The 23,188-nt window shown below is 43.5% G+C and overlaps 1 protein-coding gene across 13 annotated transcripts in view; it reads right to left on the minus strand.

Annotated features, from left to right (window-relative positions):
- Window positions 1–23,188, minus strand: part of CTNND2 (catenin delta 2) — a 3,400,942-nt gene that overhangs the window by 1,419,863 nt on the left and 1,957,891 nt on the right. For all 13 annotated transcript variants that reach the window (XM_077269511.1, XM_077269508.1, XM_077269506.1 and 10 more), the window contains one exon: window positions 17,952–18,069. In XM_077269511.1, coding sequence (XP_077125626.1) covers window positions 17,952–18,069 — 118 coding nt within the window. The remainder of the gene's footprint in view (window positions 1–17,951; window positions 18,070–23,188) is intronic.

Here is a 23,188-nt window from a genome sequence, read left to right on the forward strand (position 1 = left end):
CTGTATCTGTTGCATACCTGCCAACAGTGGCATCAATATGATCACGTCACATCTAGCTGAATTTATTGTGGGATGTAGTTTCTAAAATGAGTTCACATACGGGGGCTTTCTGCTGTTCTGGCACCTCAGGACCTCTGCTAGTGTGACATGGCACACTCAAACCAGTCCAGCAAAATCTGAACTTCAATATGGCGCTTCTTCCCTTCTGAGCTTTGCGCTGTTCCTCAAAAGTTGTTTTCAACTAAATAAGGAGCATCATTGTACTCATGAAAAATTGCACAACAAATTTGAGAGTCCATTTTCCTGCTATCCTTGTGAAAATGAGAAAATTAGAGGCTAAAACATTTTGTGGGTATTTTTTTTTTTCATTTTCACAGATCAATGTTGTAAAATTCTGTGAAGTACCTGTTGGTTCAAAGTACTCACCAAACATCTAGAAAAATTCCTTGAGGGGTCTAGTTTCCAAAATAGGGTCTCGTGTAGGTGCTTTCCACTGTTTAGACACATCAGGAGCTCTCCATATGGTGATATGACACCCGCAAACCATTTCATCAAAGTTTGCATTCCAAAACGTCACTCCTTCCTTTCTGAGCCATGCCATCCGCCGAAACCACAGTTTTTCCACACATCTGGCGTATTGACATACTCAGGAGAAATTGCACAACACATTTTAAATTCCAATTTCTCCTGTTCTCTTGTGAAAATAAAAAAATTGGGGGCTAAAAGAACATTTTTGGAGGAAAAATTGGGATTTCCACTGTTTAGGCCAGGGGTCTGAAACTGCATTCCTCGAGGGCTGCAAACCGTGCATGTTTTCAAGATTTCCTTAGCATTGCCCAAGGTACTGTAATCATTATGTGTGTAGCTGATTAAATTATCACATGTTCAGTACAAGGAAATCCTGAAAACATGACTGGCTTGCAGCCCTTGAGGAATGCAGTTTGAGACCTCTGGTTTAGGCACATCAGGAGCTCTCCAAATGCGATATGGCTTCCTCTAATGATTCCAATGATTCCAGCCAATTTTGTGCTCCAAAAGTCAAAAGGTGCTCCTTCCTTTCTTTCTGACAGTAATTTCTCTACATATGGGGTATTGCCGTATTTAGGAGAAATTGTATGGTGCACTGATGTGATCGAAACGCGTCGCTTGTTGTCGCCTGCCACCTTATCTTTACAGGAGCATTTATATGTTTTTCAACAAGATTCCAATAAAGGATATTTTGAACTTTTCTTAAAGGAGCTGGAACATTGCCCTTTTTTGCAATTTCTCCTGTTACCCTTGTGAAACTGCAAAATTTGGGGCTAAAAAAAAAATTTTTGTGGGAAAAGTGTGTTTGTTTGTTTTTTATTATCAGAGCTCAACGTTATAAAGTTCCATGAATAACCTGGGGGTCAAGGTGCTCACCACACTCTAGAGACATTCTTTGAGAGGTCTACTTTCCAAAATTGGGACATTTGTTTGGGGTGTCCTCTGTTTAGACACGTCAGGGGCTCTCCAAATGTGACATGGTTAATGATTCCAGCAAGTTTTTCTGTCAATTAGTCAAATGGGGGCTCCTTCCATTCTGACACTAACCACACATCTAGATACATTTCTTTAGGGGTCTAGTGTCCAAAATGGTGTCAATTGTGGGGGTATTCCACTGTTTAGTTAAATCAGAGACTCTCCAAATGCGACATTATTTAATTATTCAAGTAAATTTTGCATTCAAAAAGTCAAATGGTGTTCCTTCCCTTCCAAACCATGCCATGTGTCCAAACAGTAGTTTCCCCCACATATTACATATCAGTGTGATCAGGAGAAGTTGCACAACAAATTTAGGGGTTCATTTTTCCTGTAACCTTCGTGAAAAGAAGAAATTGGGTCCAAAGTAAAATTTTTGTGAAAATAAGTTTAAATCTTCATTTTTTCCTTCCACGTTCCATTAATTACTGTGAAGCACCTGAAGGGTTAATAAACTTCTTCAATATGGTTTTGAGCACCGTGAGCCATGCAGTTTTTAGAATGGTGTCACTTTTCGGTATTTTCTGTCATATAGACCGCTCAAAGTAACTTCAAATGTCATGTGGTCCCTAAAAATTTTGCTGGAAAAATTTGAAATTGCTGGTCAACTTTTAACCCTTCTAACTTCCTAACAAAAAAATATTATGTTTCAAAAATCTGTTAGCCAGCATAAGTACATGTGGGGATTCCCTAACAACCAGGCAATCCTCACATGAACTTATGCTGGCTAACTGATGTAAATCATTCAGCTGCGGCAAGAAAAACGAAATCTCCGAGCACTAAAAAATACTCAGGGGACCCCCGAGCATGCTAGAGAAATCTCGAGCAACGAGTATATTCGCTCGTCACTAAATATTTTGTATGCATTATGCTATACATGTATCATTGTGTTTGCAACTGAAGAAGGATTCAGGCTAGATCCAAAACACATACCAGTATTTTGCATTGACAAAAAATATTAAAGGAAACTCCATTCTATCAGAGTGACTTTACAGACAGTATATTAGCAAAGGTCCATTTTTCCTTATCACTATAATACAGCCCATATGATAGGAGGGTGAATGGTGTGAAAAAATTAAAGGGTGATCTGAAACACAAAATAATATACTGTACATCCTAAATGCCTATCTATTTAATCTAATTTATTTGTTATATCATTTAATTAAAAAGTACCATTCCAATACACCACTATCTAACTGCTTTTTTATTTTTTTAAATTGCCAATTGTTTTTAGGACATTTTATTTGAGAATCCCAGTGCATGTTGTTAGTCTCAAAAGAAACTTCATCAGGGAGCAGAGGCTGTAGTTACTGTCACAGCCTCTGCTTCCTCCCGGAGCCAAAGAATCATCAGTGACCTTCATTTCAGGGGCCGGGCTAGTCTCTACTCTACTAAGCATGCATCAATTGTCAGTTACGACTTATGCTCAGTAGATTTGTATTGCTGTGTAATATGGACAGTGACAGTGGGCTCTCTCACTGGCTTTGATCAGAAGTAAGAGAGAGCAAGCAAAAGCAAGAGAGCACACTATCAATGTGCATTGTAGGAAGAATACCTGGCATGCAAAAACCAGCATTGCCCCCGCAAGTAATGTCACTTGTAGAGGTGATGCTGGTCTCTGCAAGAACTGTTTTTTCCTTACGGTGCACATTGACACTGAAAGTGTGCTCTCTTGCCAGCTAGTTACTTCTGAAAAGAGTCGGTGAATGAGCTCACTCTCGCATGCATATTGCATAGTGACAAAAATCTACTGAGCATATATTGGAATTGAAACCTCACTTGGGGAGGAAAAAAGAAAAATCTGCACAGCTTGGACACCTGCAGTGCAACCGCATGTCAGGCTATGGGAGCTGCAGCTAGCAAATGAACTGAAGGCTTCGGGTGCTCATCCAGAACACCAACAGTTCTCCAATGCAAACAAAGTTAAGTCAAATGAATGGCACTCGCCAGGCTGATTTTCAAACTTTATTGGAACTTCTTCTGCGGGAGAATGGGAACAGGGGTGCAGGAATGACGACAACCGTTTCGTGCAAGTGCGTCACACAAGCAAGGGGAAATGATGGAGGATCAAATACCTGTGTGAAGGTAAGCCCCTCCTCCCAAAACCTCCCTACTAAAACAAGATAAAGCAACACATTTCTCAAATAGAAATACAATAGCATTAGATTAAAAGAATGTATACATATTCTTAGATTAAAAACAATGAACCTAAGTACAAACTATTTTTAAAGAAAAACGGCCATGTCAACTCTTTCATTTAAACTGGTGGAATCCAGCACCTGCGTGCACATTAACCACCGGGCTTCTCTTCTGAGTAACAAACTATGCAGATCACCACCCTGTGGAGGTAGCGTCACTCTTTCTCTACCTGAAAAAGTTAGAACACCCGGATTACCACCGTGAGTATCTCTAATGTGATTGATCAAATGTGGTACACCTTTACCCATGTTGATAGAATTAAAATGCTCTCTAAATCTGTTGTATAGCGGGCGTATTGTCTTCCCTATGTAGAATAATTTACAAGGGCAAAAGATTACATACACCACATGGGTGGTTTTGCAAGAAATGATCTCAAAGCCGCAATGTGAAACCGCACCCATATGCAGATTGCAACCTGTAATGTGTTGCTAACAAAGGGACAATGTCCACATCTATGATTGTGGAGCACTCGCCAGAGATTTGTGGTACTCAGTACCCAGTCCGGTGGTCATTAAAGGGGAAGTCACAGTGGAAGCGACCCGGTCCGTGGCCCTGGGAGTCCAAATTAAAGGACTTAAAGGGGTTTTGAATAAAGTTTGTGTTCATGATGCCACCTGTGGTTCTCGGTCAGAGGTGACTGACGCTGCTCACTTGGGTGATGTTATGGCAGCTAAGATGGTATAGCTTCCCACAGGTGAAGCTGGGTCCCCAGGGCTCCTGGTGTATAGATGAAGATGATGGGTAGTGTAGCAAGAAACGGAGGACACAGGTTTGCAGTCTCTTTACCTGGTTTACTGATGAATTCAGGCAGCCACAGTCCAGGGCACCAGATCACAGGTACAGGTAGTGTCCGGCCGGCTTGGAAGTGAGCTGGGAGTCCCTTTTACCAGGTGGAGTTAGGAGCCTTCCCTCTAGCGCTGTGGTGTAGTTCCTTGCTGCCCTAGGCCTCTCACAAGGTTCTCACGTGTTCTCTCTGTCCTCCTTGCAGGTAGGACACTAACTCATATGGTGCAGCGCCCCAGAGTCCTGGTCGTTGCAGTACTATGGCTCCGCCACTAAGGGGAGCTATGGTACGTCTGATGGCACTGAAGGAGTTCATCTGACCAGGTATCACAGACACCAATAAATTTCACAGCCGGGCCTCCAGGGGGAGCTAAGGGTTCTATTCATTAGGCCACTCCTCACATACTGGTAAAACTGGGGGTCAGGCAGGAAGTTAGGGAGAAAGCTGACTGGGTTGGAACCAGGCAACACCTTGTGGCAGAGGGTGTTGTGGGAGAAGATTCAGTAGGGTCCCTGTCAGGGGTGGGATCCTGACAGAGGCCTGGCAACTTGAGAGAATGTAACGGGACCGTGCCTGCTCAGTATAGCGGCGGTGCCCAAGGAAGGATTAGAAGCGAGATAGATTGTGCTGAGTGAGAAACGAGATCAAAGCAATAAGGAGAATACCAGTAGGAGTCGTGCTGTGAGACCAAGGCAACATCCTACTGAGGCGCACAACCGGCGGCCGGAACGCCGAGGGAGTATTACAATATTCAGCTTCAGGCAATACTCTAAACCAACGGCAGGACAGTCAGTCTAAGGCGGGCTGTCTCACCTAAATCACCTATGCAGTCTTGGGGGGCAACTTGTGGAGAGGGGCGACTCTAGGGTCCCGGAAGAGCTCCGAGCCTACCCGTCATACGGGTGCCGTCCTAACCGTAACATCAGGGAGGGACGGAGGATTAGCAGAACATCATCTAATCGAGTTGTGAGGGAACTTAAGAAAGGGACACAACAGTTGTGGGGACTTTCCGTAAGCACAGCAGGGAAGGACCGCAACACCTAGCGCTAGAAGGGAGGCACAGATTTCCACCTGCTAGGAGAACTCTGGAGGTGCCATTGGACCGGCCGGACTTGCGCAGCCTGGTTATCCGGATTCCAGACTGAGGACCCAGAGACCTTCAGTAAAGAGGTAAAGAGACTGCAACCTGGTGTCCTCGTTATTTACTGCACCGCACCACCACCACCATCCACATCTCCATCGATATTCACTGCGCGCCCCTCGGCAGGGTCACGGACCGGGGCCTAGCCACCGTGACAACCCCAGAGCAGAGACTCAGAGGCCCGGTACCGGGTACCCCTCGGCCCTGCGGCGGTGGGGGCGCTGCAATGACAGGTGGCTCGAGCCATTTTACATGGTTCTATATCATGACCCGGGCTCTATGAGCCACTTTGTCTCCAGGTGTCAGGGCAGACAGGTGACTTGTAATCCAGCTGTCCTGCCAGTTTCCGCTGTGAGCCGTGGAGTCCCTCACCTCGGTCTTCTGGCTACCGGTGTTTGCGCTCTGTAGGGAGATAGCCCAGTCACAGCTATTCTCCCCAGTTCTCACTCTCCTGCACCTCACTTCTCCTACATGCTCTCTACAATCCAATCGGCTTTCTCTTTCTCTCTTTCTAGGAGCTGCATCACTTCTCATGGCTGCATGGCCCCTCTACTCCCTTCTCCTCTGTCTCTCTGAAAGGAACTAACTGACTTTCCCTCCAGACCAGAATAAATATAGGGGACCCACCCACAAGCTGGAACAGAGCACCCCCTTCTGGAGTGTGAATATGTTGCATGCTTGTGTTTACCTGCTATAAAAGATCCTTCCTCACTTCCAAGCATGACATCACTCTCCCCGTGAGGAAAGCAATGCCACTGTGACCATCAGGAACCTGGGGTGTCAAAATTGCCTTTGAGGATATTAGAACTCAACCAATCATTATGTTCCTTGTCTATCCGATTGTGGATGAGAACATCCCTTAGACTCGTGCTTTTCCTGAGAACAGTGAACCCCTCACCACTATATCTGATAAATCTTTATCACGCCCAAGAAAGTGCCAATTCTTTCTGATCATGGAACGGATAAAGTTGTCCAAAACTGAAAACAAATTTTTTATCTTTTTTACTATTTTTATTTTTAATGTTCCTCGTCACATGTGTTGATGGATTCTGATTGACCCTATCTAATGTCTTGTTCTATAAGGATCTGGGATAACCTCTCTCTTCAAACCTCCTAAATAAATCTGCCAATTGTTATTCGTAACCTAAAACAGTGTTGTTGACCATCTTTATTCTAAGAAATTGACTGTATGATATAGAGGATCATTCCATGGTAGCTTACGTTACAACACAATACAGTAACTTACATTATAAAGGTGATGGTAACTTACCTTAAAATAAGTTTAATCCAATGGATGGTAATATATTGTAACGTAAGTTACCATCAGCTTAGTAACGAAAGTTACTATACTGTGAGGAAACGTAAGTTTTCTATATCTCTTGTAATAAAAACTGTTGCTTTTAACTTGAGAGTTTAAAATCAATTTTTTAAAGATGCTGGGACTATGTTGTTTTAATACAAAAAAATAGTGCTTCTCCCCTGTTTACCAGAACAGACAATTTGGCAGACTCATGAAGGACAATTGCCTTTCCTTTTTTTTGTAACGTAAGTTACCAAGTAAAGCATTTTGTATTTAATTTTATTGTTGAAAAATCAAACTGTGTTGAAATCTATTGAGAATAGTTTAATGTACAATATGTATTCTATCCATTTTGTGCCTGCCTTCAAAGAACAGTCTGTAGCCAGTTTTTGGCTTGTGAATGTAACGTAAGTTACCATGAAATGACCCTAGAGCGTTTTGTGTAGGATGGGTGGTAGCTATCATAGTGTAGCATGGAATTAGTTGATGTTGGTTTTCTGTATATTAAAGTACATAAACTACCATTCTTGATTTCCACAATTACATCTAAAAATTCCAGTGAAGTACCCCCAACTTTCGATGTAAATGACATATTCATGTTGTTAGATCTATTCAGAAAATCCACAAAATTAACAAAACATTCCTGAGAACCATCCCACACCATAAATACATCATCCACATACAGTACAGACCGAAAGTTTGGACACACCTTCTCATTTAAAGATTTTTGTGTATTTTCATGACTATGAAAATAGTAAATTCACATTGAAGGCATCAAAACTATGCATTAACACATGTGGAATTATATACTTAACAAAAAAGTGTGAAATATCTGAAAATATGTCTTATATTCTAGGTTCTTCAAAGTAGCAACCTTTTGCTTTGATGACTGCTTTGCACACTCTTGGCATTCTCCTGATGAGCTCCAAGAGGTAGTCAACGGGAATGGTTTTCACTTCACAGGTGTGCCATGTGAGGTTTAATAAGTGGGATTTCTTGCCTTATAAATGGTGTTGGGACCATCAGTTGTGTTGTGCAGATGTCTGGTGGATACACAGCTGATAGTCATACTGAGTAGACTGTTAGAATTTGTGTTATGGCAAGAAAAAAGCAGCTAAGTAAAGAAAAATGAGTGCCCATCATTACTTTAACCCCTTAAGCTCCGAGGGTGGTTTGCACGTTAATGACCAAGCCAATTTTTACAATTCTGACCACTGTCCCTTTATGAGGTTATAACTCTGGAACGCTTCAACGGATCTTGGCGATTCTGACAATGTTTTCTCGTGACATATTGTACTTCATGTTAGTGGTAAGATTTATTCGATATAACTTGCATTTATTTGTGAAAAATCGGAAATTTGGAGAAAATTTCGCAATTTTCCAACTTTTAATTTTTATGCCCTTAAATTACAGAGATATGTCACACAAAATACTTAATAAGTAACATTTCCCACATGTCTACTTTACATCAGCACAATTTTGGAACCAACATTTTTTTTTGTTAGGGAGTTATAAGGGTTAAAAGTTGACCAGAAATTTCTCATTTTTACAACACCATTTTTTTTTAGGCTCCACATCTCATTTGAAGTCATTTTGAGGGGTCTATATGATAGAAAATACCCAAGTGTGACACCATTCTAAAAACTGCACCCCTCAAGGTGCTCGAAACCACATTCAAGAAGTTTATTAACCCTTCAGGTGTTTCACAGGAATTTTTGGAATGTTTAAATAAAAATGAACATTTAACATTTTTTCACACAAAATTTATTTCAGCTCCAATTTGTTTTATTTTACCAAGGGTAACAGTAGAAAATGGACCCCAAAAGTTGTTGTACAATTTGTCCTGAGTATGCTGATAAACCACTGTTTGGGCGCATGGCAGAGCTCGGAAGGAAAGGAAACCATTTGAGTTTTCAATGCAAAATTGACTGGAATTGAGATGGGACGCCATGTTGCATTTGGAGAGCCCCTGATGTGCCTAAACATTGAAACCCCCCACAAGTGACACCATTTTGGAAAGCATACCACCTAAGCATGCGTCATGCGCCCCTATATTTAACATGGGGGCGCATGGACATGCGTTGTGCTGCGTTTTGCGACGCATGCGTTTTTTTGGCCGCAAGCGTTGGCCGCAGGAAACGCAGCAAATTGCATTTTTTTTGCGTCCAACTTTCGGCCAAAAAGGACGCATGCGTCGCAAAACGCAGCGTTTTAGCGTGCGTTTTGTTGCGTTTTTGTTTGCGTTGTGCGTTGCTGCGGCGCACAACGCAAATGTGAACGTAGCCTTATCTAGATGTGTGGTGAGCACTTTGACCCACCAAGTGCTTCACAGAAGTTTATAATGCAGAGCCGTAAAAATAAAAAATCATATTTTTTCACAAAAATGATTTTTTTTGCCACCAATTTATTATTTTCCCAAGGGTAAGAGAAGAAATTGGACCCCAAAAGTTGTTGACCAATTTGTGCTGAGTATGCTGATACTCCATATGTTGGGGTAAACCCCTGTTTGGGTGCACGGGAGAGCTCGGAAGGGAAGGAGCGCTGTTTTACTTTTTCAATGCAGAATTGGCTGGAATTGAGATCGGATGCCATGTCGCGTTTGGAGAGCCCCTGATGTGCCTGAACAGTGGAAACTGCCCAATTCTACCTGAAACCCTAATCCAAACACACCCCTAACCCTAATCCAAACGGTAACCCTAACCACACCCCTAACCCTGACACACCCCTAACTCTAATCCCAACCCTAATCCCAACCATAAATGTAATCCAAACCCTAACCCTAACTTTAGCCCCAACCCTAACCCTAACTTTAGCCCCAACCCTAACCCTAACTTTAGCCCCAACCCTAACCCTAACTTTAGCTCCAACCCTAACCCTAGCCCTAACCCTAGCCCTAACCCTAGCCCTAACCCTAGCCCTAGACCTAGCCCTAGCCCTAGCTCTAGCCCTAACCCTAGCCCTAGCCCTAACCTTAGCCCTAACCCTAGCCCTAACTCTTACCCTAGCCCTAACCCTAACCCTAGCCCTAATCCTAATGGGAAAATGGAAATAAATACATTTTTTAATTTTATTATTTTTCCCTAACTAATGGGGTGATGTAGGGGGGTTTGATTTACTTTTATAGTGTTTTTTATATCGGATATTTATGATTGGCAGCTGTCACACACTAAAAGACGCTTTTTATAGCAAAAAAGTTTTTGCCTCTCCACATTTTGAGACCTATAATTTTTCCATATTTTGATCCACAGAGTCATGTGAGGTCTTGTTTTTTGCGGGACAAGTTGACGTTTTTATTGGTAACATTTTCGGACACGCGACAGTTTTTGATCACTTTTTATTCCGATTTTTGTCAGGCAGAATGACCAAAAACCAGCTATTCATGAATTTCTTTTGGGGGATGTGTTTATACCGTTCCACGTTTGGTAAAATTGATAACGCAGTTTTATTCTTTGGGTCAGTACGATTACAGAGATACCTCATTTATATCATTTTTTAATGTTTTGGCGCTTTTATACGATAAAAGCTATTTTATAGAAAAAATAATTATTCTGGCATCGCTTTATTCTGAGGACTATAACTTTTTTATTTTTTTGCTTATGATGCTGTATGGCAGCTCTTTTTTGCGGGACAAGATGATGTTTTCAGCGGTACCATGGTTATTTATATCCGTCTTTTAGATCGCGTGTTATTCCACTTTTTGTTTGGCAGTATGATAATAAAGCATTGTTTTTTGCCTCGTTTTTTTTTTTCTTACGGTGTTCACGGAAGGGGTTAACTGGTGGGACAGTTTTATAGGTTGGGTCGTTACGGATGCGTCGATACTAAATATGTGTGCTTTTATTGTGTTTTTTTTTTATTTAGATAAAGAAATGTATTTATAGGAACAATATATTTTTTTAAAAAAAAATTTTGGGGGGAATTTTTTTTTTTTTTTTTTACACATGTGAATTTTTTTTTAAACTTTTTTACTTTGTCCCGGGGGGGACATCACAGATCGCTGATCTGACAGTTTGCACAGCACTCTGTCAGATCGGCAATCTGACTTACAGTGCTGCAGGCTTACCAGCGCCTGCTCTGAGCAGGCACTCGGTAAGCCACCTCCCTCCCTGCAGGACCCGGATGCCGCGGCCATCTTGGATCCAGGCCTGCAGCAGGGAGGAGAGGTAAGAGACCCTCGCAGCAACGCGATCACATCGCGTTGCTCCGGGGGTCTCAGGGAAGCCTGCAGGGAGCCCCCTCCCTGCGCGATGCTTCCCTGTACCGCCGGCACACCGCGATCATGTTTGATCGCGGTGTGCCGGGGGTTAATGTGCCGGGGGCGGTCCGTGACCGCTCCTGGCACATATTGCCGGATGTCAGCTGCGATAATCAGCTGACACCCGGCCGCGATCGGCCGCGCTCCCCCCATGAGCCCTGCCGATCGCGCTGGACGTACTATCCCGTCACTGGGAATTAAGTCCCAGGTCACCTTGACGGGATAGTACATCCAATGGGATTAAGGGGTTAAGAAACGAAGGTCAGTCAGTCCGAAAAATTGGGAAAACTTTGAAAGTGTCCCCAAGTGCAGTGGCAAAAACCATCATGCGCTGCAAAGAAACTGGCACACATGAGGACCGCCTCAGGAAAGGAAGACCAAGAGTCACCTCTGCTTTTGAGGATAAGTTTATCCGAGTCACCAGCCTCAGAAATCAGCTCAGATTAGAGACCAGGTCAATGCCACACAGAGTTCTAGCAGCAGACACATCTCTACAACAACTGTTAAGAGGAGACTTTGTGCAGCAGCCTTCATGGTAAAATAGCTGCTAGGAACCCACTGCTAAGGACAGGCAACAAGCAGAAGAGACTTGTTTGGGCTAAAGAACACAAGGAATGGACATTAGGCCAGAGGAAATCTGTGTTTTGGTCTGATAAGTCCAAATTTGAGATCTTTGGTTCCATCCACTGTGTCTTTGTGCGATGCAGAAAAGGTGAACGGATGGACTCTACACGCCTGGTTCCCACCGTGAAGCATGGAGGAGGAGGTCTGATGGTGTGGGGGTGCTTTGCTGGTGACACTGTTGGGGATTTATTCAAAAATGAAGGCATACTGAACCAGCATGGCTACCACAGCATCTTGCAGCGGCATGCTGTTCCATCTGGTTTGCGTTTAGTTGGACCATCATTTATTTTTTTAACAGGACAATCCAGGCTGTGTAAGGGCTATTTGAGCAAGAAGGAGAGTGATGGGATGCTACGCCAGATGACCTGGCCTCCACAGTCACCAGACCTGAACCCAATCAAGATGGTTTGGGGTGAGCTGGACTGTAGAGTGAAGGCAAAAGGGCCAACAAGTGCTAAGCATCTCTGGGAACTCCTTCAAGATTGTTAGAAGACCTTTTCCGGTGACTACCTCTTGAAGCTCATCAAGAGAATACCAAGAGTGTGCAAAGCAGTCATCAAAGCAAAAAGTGTCTACTTTGAAGAACCTAGAATATAAGACATAATTTCAGTTGTTTCACTCTTTTTTGTTCAGTATATAATTCCACATGTGTTAATTCATAGTTTTGATGCCTTCAGTGTGAATGTACAATTTTCATAGTCATGAAAATACAGAAAAATCTTTAAATGAGAATTTGTGTCCAAACTTTTGTTCTGTACTGTTTATGATATACAATTTGCTGTATTTAAGATACTCATTGACAGTGGAATAGACAAATTTGTTTTCCAATGACGCTCAAAAATATTGGCAAAAGTACAAGGTACTGGAGTCCCCATAGCAGTTCCAACATTCTGTAAGTACCAAGTATCTTGAAATTTAAATGCATTATGTTTTAGAACAAAAAGGATCCCCTCACACAAGATTGGCAAAGTGAGAATCTTCCTCCGTTGTTCTCAAAACTTCCCTAACAACACCCACACCCATATCTTGGGGGATTCTTGTATAAAGATTCTCCACATCTATGGAGACCAGGGAGAAGCCGGGCTGCCATGAAAAATTACTATTTGTTTTGATGAAATTATTACTGTCTTTCATGTATTAGGGGATATCCTTGAGACGTAGTCTTAGCAGCCAGTCCATGTACTGGGACAGGGGTTCAGTGAGAGACACAGTACCATAGCTCCCAACCGTCCCTCATTGTGTGGGACTGTCCCGGATTTGATGCTTTGCCCCGCAGTCCTGTTGTGAACTATACATTTTGGCTCCCTCTTGTGGTCACTAGTGATTTGGCACTTGGATTGTCTTTTACCAGGTTGGTACTCACCTGCTTCGTTAGACCATGGGTGTTGCTATTTAAACTTCCTGGATTCTCAGTCCAGTGCCTGGCATCATTGTAATCAGTTCACTTCTGTTTGCTCCTGTCTTCAGGTCCTGGTTCTTTGCAAGATAAGCTAAGTCCTGCTTTCGTACTTTTGATCATTTGCATTCTTCTTATTTTTTGTCCAGCTTGTACAAAATGTGATTCCTGATATCGCTGGAAGCTCTAGGGGGCTGATATTCTCCCCCCACACCGTCAGTCGGTTTGGGGGTTCTTGGATATTCAGCGTGGATATTTTGCAGGGTTTTTTGCTGACCATATAAGTCTTCTTACTATATTCTGCTATTAGTCAGTGGGCCTCTCTTTGCTAAATCTAGTTCATTCTTACGTTTGTCTTTTCTTCTTACCTCACCGTTATTATTTGTTGGGGGCTTGTATTACTTTGGGGTCTTTTCTCTGGAGGCAAGAGAGGTCTTATTTTCCCTGATAGGGTTATTTAGTTCTCCGGCTGGCGCAAGACGTCTAGGATCAACGTAGGCACGTTCCCCGGCTGCTGTTAGTGTTTGCGCTAGGATCAGGTATATGGTCAGCCTAGTTACCACTTCCCTAAGAGCGAGTATTTATGTTTTGCAGACTTTGCGGTAATCTCTGAGGTCCCCTGCCATTGGGACCATAACACAGTCCCGCACGGGACGCTCAGATCCCGCAGATAGCAGGAAAAGCGAACCGGCACGCCCCCTTGCGTTAAACCACGCCTCTGTGTTAAGCCAAGTCCTGGGTCACCTCCCAACTGACCAACCCCCCCGTGAGCCATGCATTCAGGGGGGGAATATGAGCCATGCATTCACGGGGGGGAATATGAGCCATGCATACGGGGGGGGAATATGAGCCATGCATACAGGGGGGGATATGAGCCATGCATATGCAGCGCCCCAGAGTCCTGGTCGTTGCAGTACTGATGCTCCGCCGCTAAGGGGGGCTATGGTACGTCTGATGGCACTGAAGGAGTTCATCTGACCAGGTATCACAGACACCAATACACTTCACAGTCTGGCCTCCAGGGGGAGCTAAGGGTTCTATTTATTAGGCCACTCCTCACAATCTGGTAAAACTGGGGGTTAGGCAGGAAGTTAGGAGAGAAAGCTGACTGGGTTGGAACCAGGCAACACCTTGTGGCAGAGGGTGTTGTAGGGGAAGATTCAGAGGGGTCCCTGTCAGGGGTGGGATCCTGACAGAGGCCTAGCAACCAGAGAGAACGTTACGGGACCACGCCTGCACGATATAGCGGCGGTACCCTAAGAAAGGACAAGAAGCGAGGTTTATTGTGCTGAGTGAGAAACGAGATCAACGCAACAAGGAGAATACCAGTAGGAGTCGTGCTGTAAGACGAGGCAACATCCTATTGAGGCGCATAACCGGTGGCCGGAACGCCGAGGAAGTATAGAGCTCCAAGCCAAACTTCAAACCTACAGCAGGACAGTCAGTTACAGGCGGGCTGTCTCACCCAGACCCAGGAAGACACAGGGGGGTAACAACAGGAGTGGGGCGACACTGGAGTCCCGGAAGAGCTCCTAGCCTCCCCGTCATAGGGGTGCGTCCTAACCGTAAGATCAGGGGGATGTAGAGGGAGAACATGAGAATCGAGTTGTGAGGGAACACGAGAAATAGACACAACAGTTGTGGGGTACTATCCCGTAAGCACAGCAGGGGAGGACCACAACACAAGCGCAGGAAGGTAGGCACAGATTTCCACCTGCAAAGGGAACTCTGGAGGTGCCATCGGACCGGCCGGACTTGCGCAGCCCTGTTAACCGTATTCCGGATTGAGGACTCAGAAGCCTTCAGTAAAGAGGTAAAGAGACTGCAACCTGGTGTCCTCGTTATTGACCGCGACCGGCACTACATCGCACCATAACATCAGCACCATACCATCACCTTTCATTGTGCGCCCCTCAGCAGGGTCACGGACCGGGTCTAGCCACCATGACAACCCCAGAGCAGAGACTCACAGGCCCGGTACCGGGTACCCCTCGGCCCTGCAGCAGTGGGGGCGCTACACATACAGGGGGGGAGTATGAGCCATGCATACAGGAGGGGGAATATGAGCCATGCATACAGGGGGGGTATATGAGCCATGCATACAGGAGCGGGAATATGAGCCATGTATACAGGGGGGGGAATATGAGCCATGCATATGGGGGGGATATGAGTCATGCATACAGGGGGGGAATATGAGCCATGCATACAGGGGGGAATATGAGCCATGCATACAGGGGGGAATATGAGCCATGCATACAGGTGGGGGAATATGAGCCATGCATACAGGAGGGGGGATATGAGCCATGTATATGGGATGGGAGGGAGATGAGCCATGCATACAGGAGGGGGGTCATTATACAGTATTGAGCATCATGTGGTATCATTATACAGTATGGAGCATCATGTGTGGCCATTATACAGTATGGAGCTTCATGTGCAGTCATTATACAGTATGGAGCATCATGTGCGGTCATTATACAGTATGGAGCATCATGTGCGGTCATTATACAGTATGGAGCATCATGTGCAGTCATTATACAGTATGGAGCATCATGTGCGGTCATTATACAGTATGGAGCATCACTTGCAGTCATTATACAGTATGGAGCATCATGTGTGGTCATTATACAGTATGGAGCATCATGTGCGGTCATTATACAGTATGGAGCATCATGTGCAGTCATTATACAGTATGGAGCATCATGTGCGGTCATTATACAGTATGGAGCATCATGTGTGGTCATTATACAGTATGGAGCATCATGTGCGGCCATTATACAGTATGGAGCATCATGTGCGGTCATTATACAATATGGAGCATCATGTGTGGCCATTATACAGTATGGAGCATCATGTGCAGTCATTATACAGTATGGAGCACTGTGTGGCCATTATACAGTATGGAGCATCATGTGCAGTCATTATACAGTATGGAGACCACCAAAAACCACTCCTCTAAATATAGGTAAAGCGATCCTCTCCACAACTCAACAACTATAACCAATAGAGATAGTGAAGTAAACACGATCAATAATGAAAATAGAAATAGCAATTCTTTATTATATACTAGAAAAATACATCCAACAATAGTATTACATATACTGTATATGTATAGGAATATCGAGAATAGTAATAAATAGTAACAGCAGAGATGGAAATCCTGAACTCTGCCGTTGATGGACTATCAGTTGTAACAACGGAAACATACAACCTGGGACCTAACATAAACACCTATATACCCAAATGTACAAAGATTATAACAATTGCTGAAGGTACTACAGCAGACAATGACTCCATATACCCACTAGATGGGGCGTAAGCCTCTACATGTGAGTACAAGTAGTGTACAGCCTCTATGCTATCTCTTTAACCATAAATGTATGGGAGGCGGTGCCAGCTAAAACGCAATATCCCATCTGCTATAAAGGAAATCTGATGTATCCATTACCTGTAGCCATGGTATAGGTGAGTATGCGGTGCCCAGATGACCCCGACGCGCGTTTCGCTGTCCTGCAGCTTCGTCAGGAAGTATGGAGCACTGTGTGGCCATTATACAGTATTGAGCATCATGTGTGGCCATTATACAGTATTGAGCATCATGTGTGGCCATTATACGGTATGGAGCACTGTGTGGCCATATTTTTTTGTTTAATTATTGTATATGAAACAGTGTGATCAGCAGTGCTAAATGGGTGTGGTTGGGACGTGGATATGGGTGTGACTAATTATGAATGGGTGTGGTCAGAGGTGTGGCCTAAAATTTGCCTCGGCGCGCGTTGCACGATGAAAACTTTGCCCCTCTTTCCCATCTTCAAAAGTTGGGAGGTATGCAATACATTGGAATTGAAGACTGGTGCAAACTCAGTAGTGCAGGAATTAGCCCAGCCCTTGAAACAGAAGTCACTGATGATGTTTTGTTTCAGGAAGCAGGCAGAGGCTGTGGCAGTGACAGCAGCTTCTGCTCCCTGATGATGGTTTGTTTTAACATCCCAGAATGCACTGGGATTCTGAAAAAAAAAGGCATCCAAAATTAAGTACTAAACAATAATCAGTTAGTAGAGTGAAGGAAGGGGAGGGACTTTTTAATTAAAGTACTGTATGCTAGAAATTAGATTAAATTATGGCATTAAGTAGGCATTTAGGATAAAAATTACTTTGTATTTGAGACCACTCCTTTAAATTACAAATATCCTGTCTATTTACCCTGTTATTCAGCCTCATACATTGTTGAACCTAGTAATAGGTGCAATACAGACTTTTAGGCCACATTCACACATTCAGTATTTGGTGAGTTTTTTACCTCAGTATGTGTAAGCCAAAACCAGGAGAAGAACAATCAGAGGAAAAGTATGATAGAAACACATCACCACTTCTGTATTTATCACCCACTCCTGGTTTTGGCTTACATATACTGATGTAAAATACTGATCAAATACTGAACGTGTGAACGTGGCCTTACTCTGAGATGCTAATATTCAGTATTACAATGTAGTCTTTTGTCACCGAAGCCTGTACAATATACTATTGTAACTGTAATTGGACTCTGCTTTGGTTATCCATAGTTGGCCATCCCTCTAACTCTAAACCTGAACAGCAGCATGATATGACTGGTAAAAGAGCCACAATATTATTTAAAAAAAGGCTTCGTGTATGTAAAAGCATCCTTAATATATCATGCAAAAATGCAAAAGATAATGTAAATTGGTGTATGTACTGGCATTTTTTAATTCAGCATTGTAACTAACACACCTTACTATCTATTTCATTGTTTCCTAGTGCAGACTGGATGACAAAGAGCAAGGCATCAGTCAGTCCATCACACTCTCTCATTCTTCTGCGAGCCTCCTCTCCAGCAGAGCTCACATTCCTGAAAAAAATCAAAATACATAAGAAAATCTAGTAGTAGTAGTGTCAAACTAAGCAACTTTTAATCTTACAATACAGTGTAATTCTTTTCGGCTAAAGTCCCCATACATATTACACAGCATTCAGTTGAACGATGGACAGTTATGTCTCCCATCTGTGTTCTCTGGTAGAGACCCATTGCCACACTTTTCTGACACAGGTTATCTCTGGTGGAAAACAAAAGGATCGCCCATTGGAAATCCACCAGAATTATTTTTCTTCTACCTCGACACAAGTCAGGAGACCCCATACACATTAGACTGTCTGCCGATCATACCAAAATCGGCGAGTTTGGACATACTCAAGATGGCACTTAACAGTTGAATTTGTCCCTGTGTCTTTTTTGCAATAAAAAAAAAAAGCTGTGCCCTGATATTATACAGTGGCTTGCAAAAGTATTCACACCCTTGGATTTTTACCTATTTTGTTACATTACATAACATGCATCATAGCTAAATAGTTTAAATTGGTGAAGTGAAGTTAGATAAATGCAGGCATAGATTAAATTTATGGGGTCAAATAACTAAAAATTGACATGTGCATATGTATATTCACCCCTTTTGCAATGAAGTCAGTAAAAAATTCTAGTGCAAGCTATTGCCTTCACAAGTCACATGCTTAGTGAAAGGAAGTCCACCTGTGTGCAATCACATGGTCTGTCAATATATACACTCTGAAAGACCACATAAGCTGCAACACCATTAAGCAAGACGCACCACTAACCAAACAACACCAAGAAGACCATGGAGGTCTCCAAACAAGTCAGGGGCAAAGTTGTTGAAAAGTACAAGTCAGGGATGAGTTGTAAGAAAATATCCCAATCTCCGATGACCTTCCAGAGCACCGTGAAATCGATTATCATCAAATGGAACTAACATGGTACCACAACAAACCTGCCTAGAGAGAACCGCCCACCAAAACTCTCAGGCCGGGCAATGGCATTAATCAGAGAGGCAGCACAGAGACCAAAGGTAACCCTGAAGGAGCTGCAGAGATCCCATTTAGAGACAGGAGCTTCTGTCCACACAACCACAATGAGTTATACACTTCACAGAGGTGGCCTTTATGAAAGAGTGAGCAAAAAATGCCTTAGACATACAAATTTTAAGGCTCGTTTAGAGTTTGTCAAAAGATGTGTGGGAGACTCCCAAAATATATAGAGGAACTTGCTGTGGTCAGATAAGACCAAAATGGAACTTTTTGGTCACTGAGATAAATGCTATGTCTGGCGCTAAATCAACACAGCTCACCATGCCAACACAACACAGCTCATAATCCCCACAGTGAGACATGGTGGTGGCAACATCATGCTGTGTTTTGTTAGCAGCAGGGACAAGGAAAATGGTCAAAGTTGAGGGGAAAATGAATGGTGTGAAATACAGGGAAATTATTGAGCAAAACCTGTTGCAGTCTGTTAGTGATTTTAGACTGGGATAGAGGCTCACCTTTCAACAAAACAATGACCTAAAGCATAATGCTAAAGGAACACAAGTGATTTAATGGGAATTGTTTAAATCTTTTGGAGTGGTCTAGTCAAAGCCCAGACCTTAATTTCATTGAGAATATGTGGTCAGACTTAAAGATTGCTGTTTACTGGAGAAAACCATCTAACTTGAAAGAGTTGGGGAAGTTTTGCCTTGAGAAATGGACAAAAGTCCCTGTGGCAAAATGTGGAAAGCTCACTGACAGTTATTCAAATTATTGCAGCTGTAATTGCAGCAAAAGGAGGCTCTACAAAGTTCTAAAGAAAAAAAGCTGAAACACTGGCACTACAGGCAGTTGCTGGTGAAGAGACAATTGCTTACTGTAGAATGCTGCTGGTGAATACAACAGGTTCTGTGTGGACCTGTTAGATAAGTAGTATAGATACTTGGTAAAAAAATATATATAACATTCACCTGCGCTGTCTACATTACATAAGCAAAAAATAAATGTGTGTAGTAAAGTGGATATAAGTTCAAAAAGCACTTACTCGATTATTATTAGATCATCATTGATGATGAGGTAGATTTTCTGATAAACCCTTATAGGTGCTGGTAGAATCTTTTTAAAGGATAAGAGAGAGAGAAAAAAAAAAAGAGCAGGTGCTTTTATGTTAATCAAATATAGTAGAATGGTGAGATATAGAATTTCTACTTACCGTATATACTCGAGTATAAGTAAAGATTTTCAGCCCACTTTTTGGGGCTGAAATTGCCCCTCTCGGCTTATACTCGAGTCATACCCGGGGGTCGGCAGGGGAGGGGGAGCGGGGGCTGTCTAATTATACTCACCTAGTCCAGGCGCGGTCCCTGCAGGTCCCTGGCTTCCCCGGCGCCGGCAGCAGCAGCTTCAGCTTCTTCCTGTACTGAGCGGTCACATGGTCCCGCTCATTACAGTAAATGAATATTCGGCTCCACCTCCCATAGGGGTGGAGCCGCATATTCATTACTGTAATCAGCGGTACCATGTGACTGCTGAGTACAGGATGAAGCGCTGCGGCGTCGGGGAAGCCAGGGACTACACAGCGCCAGGACTAGGTGAGTATACGGGGAGAGCAGCGCTGCACGTTAGTCACCTGCTCCTCGTTCCGGGCGCCGATCTGTCTCCAGCACTGACGCTGAGGTCAGAGGGCGCAGTAACGTGGTCAGTGCGCGCCCTGTTGTGAATTTGGATTCTGGGCTCCCCCGGTGGCTACTGGTGGAATTGAACTTGTGACATCATCTTCCCTGTTCACCTGTTCTGATTAGATCTGGGTGTCGCTATATAACCTGGCTTCTCTGTTAGATGCTTGCCGGTCAACAATGTTATCAGAAGCCTCTCTGTGCTTGTTCCTGCTCCCAGACATCTACTAGATAAGTTGGACATTCGTCCATGTTTTGTTTTTGTATTTTGGTTCCAGTTCACAGCTGCAGTTTCGTTACTGTGTCTGGAAAGCTCTTGTTGATCAGGAATTGCCACTCTGGTATTATGAGTTAATGCCAGAGTCCTAAAGTAATTTCTGGATGTGTTTTGTTAGGGTTTTCTACTGACCATGAAAGTATGCTTTCTGTCTTCTGCTATCTAGAAAGCGGACCTCAAATTTGCTAAAACTATTTTCCTGCTGCGTTTGTTGTTTCATCTCATATCACCGCCAATATATGTGGGGGGCCTCTGTCTCCTTTTTTTTGGGCATTTCTCTAGAGGTGAGTCAGGTCTTATATTTCCCTCTGCTAGCATTATTTAGTTCTCCGGCCGGCGCTGGGCATATAGGGATAAAAAGTAGGACATGCTACCTGGCTACTTCTAGATGATGCGGTAGGTTTAGTTCATGGTCAGTATAGTTACATCTTCCAAGAGCTTGTTCCTATAGAGGCTTATGCTAGTTCTCTGGCCATGGAGATCATGACAGTTTGACCGGCCAACTAAAGGGTTAAAATCCTTGGCTGAGAAAGGAGAGAAATAAGAAGTCTGCTGAGAGTTTTTTTTTTTTTTTTTTTCTCTGTGCTCTTAATTGGATCACTTGCCAGTCTGTCTATGCTGCAGTCTTTCTTTTTTTTCTCTCTCCTTATAATCTTTGAATGGCTTTGTGTTCACCTGTTAATAATGGATCTTCAGAGTGTAACTGCAGGTTTGAATAATCTCACCACGAAAGTACAAAATTTGCAAGATTTTATTATTCATGCTCCGGTATCTGAGCCGAGAATTCCTTTGCCGGAATTCTTCTCAGGGAATAGATCTAGCTTTCAGAATTTTAGAAATAATTGTAAGCTATTTTTGTCCCTGAAATCTCGTTCTGCTGGAGACCCTGCACAGCAGGTTGGGATTGTGATTTCCTTGCTCCGCGGCGACCCTCAAGACTGGGCTTTTGCATTGGCACCAGGGGATCCTGCGTTGCGCAATGTGGATGCGTTTTTTTTGGCCTTGGGCTTGCTGTATGAGGAACCTCATTTGGAACTTCAGGCAGAAAAAACTTTGATGTCCCTATCGCAGGGGCAAGATGAAGCTGAAATTTACTGCCAAAGATTCCGTAAATGGTCTGTGCTTACTCAGTGGAATGAGTGTGCCTTGGCGGCTACTTTCAGAGAGGGTCTCTCTGATGCCATTAAGGATGTTATGGTGGGGTTCCCTGTGCCTGCGGGTCTGAATGAGTCCATGACAATGGCCATTCAGATCGATAGGCGTCTGCGGGAGCGCAAACCAGTGCACCATCTGGCGGTGTCCACTGAGAAGACGCCAGAAAGCATGCAGTGTGATAGAATTCTGTCCAGAAGCGAGCGGCAGAATTTTAGACGGAAAAATGGGTTGTGTTTCTATTGTGGGGATTCTACTCATGTTATATCAGCATGCTCTAAGCGTACTAAAAAGCTTGATAAATCCGTTTCCATTGGCACTTTACAGTCTAAATTTATTTTGTCTGTGACCCTGATTTGCTCTTTGTCATCTATTACTACTGACGCCTATATCGACTCTGGCGCCGCTTTGAGTCTTATGGATTGGTCCTTTGCCAATCGTTGTGGGTATGATTTAGAGCCTTTGGAAACTCTTATTCCTCTGAAGGGGATTGACTCCACCCCATTGGCTAATAATAAACCACAATACTGGACACAAGTGACTATGTGTGTTAATCCGGATCACCAGGAGACTATTCGTTTTCTGGTGCTGTATAATCTACATGATGATTTGGTGCTGGGATTGCCATGGCTGCAGTCTCACAACCCAGTCCTTGACTGGAGAGCTATGTCTGTGTTGAGCTGGGGATGTAAGGGGACTCATGGGGACGTACCTTTGGTGTCCATTTCATCATCTATTCCCTCTGAAATCCCTGAGTTCCTGTCTGATTATCGTGACGTCTTTGAAGAACCCAAGCTGGGTTCGCTACCTCCGCACCGTGAGTGCGATTGTGCTATAGATTTAATTCCGGGTAGTAAATACCCAAAGGGTCGTTTATTTAATCTGTCTGTGCCTGAACATACTGCTATGCGAGAATATATAAAGGAGTCCTTGGAAAAGGGACATATTCGTCCATCGTCATCTCCCTTAGGAGCCGGTTTTTTCTTTGTGTCAAAAAAAGACGGCTCTTTGAGACCATGTATTGATTATCGGCTTTTGAATAAAATCAC

Source organism: Ranitomeya variabilis, chromosome 6 (genome assembly GCF_051348905.1).
Source record: "Ranitomeya variabilis isolate aRanVar5 chromosome 6, aRanVar5.hap1, whole genome shotgun sequence".
Classification (NCBI taxonomy): domain Eukaryota; kingdom Metazoa; phylum Chordata; class Amphibia; order Anura; family Dendrobatidae; genus Ranitomeya; species Ranitomeya variabilis.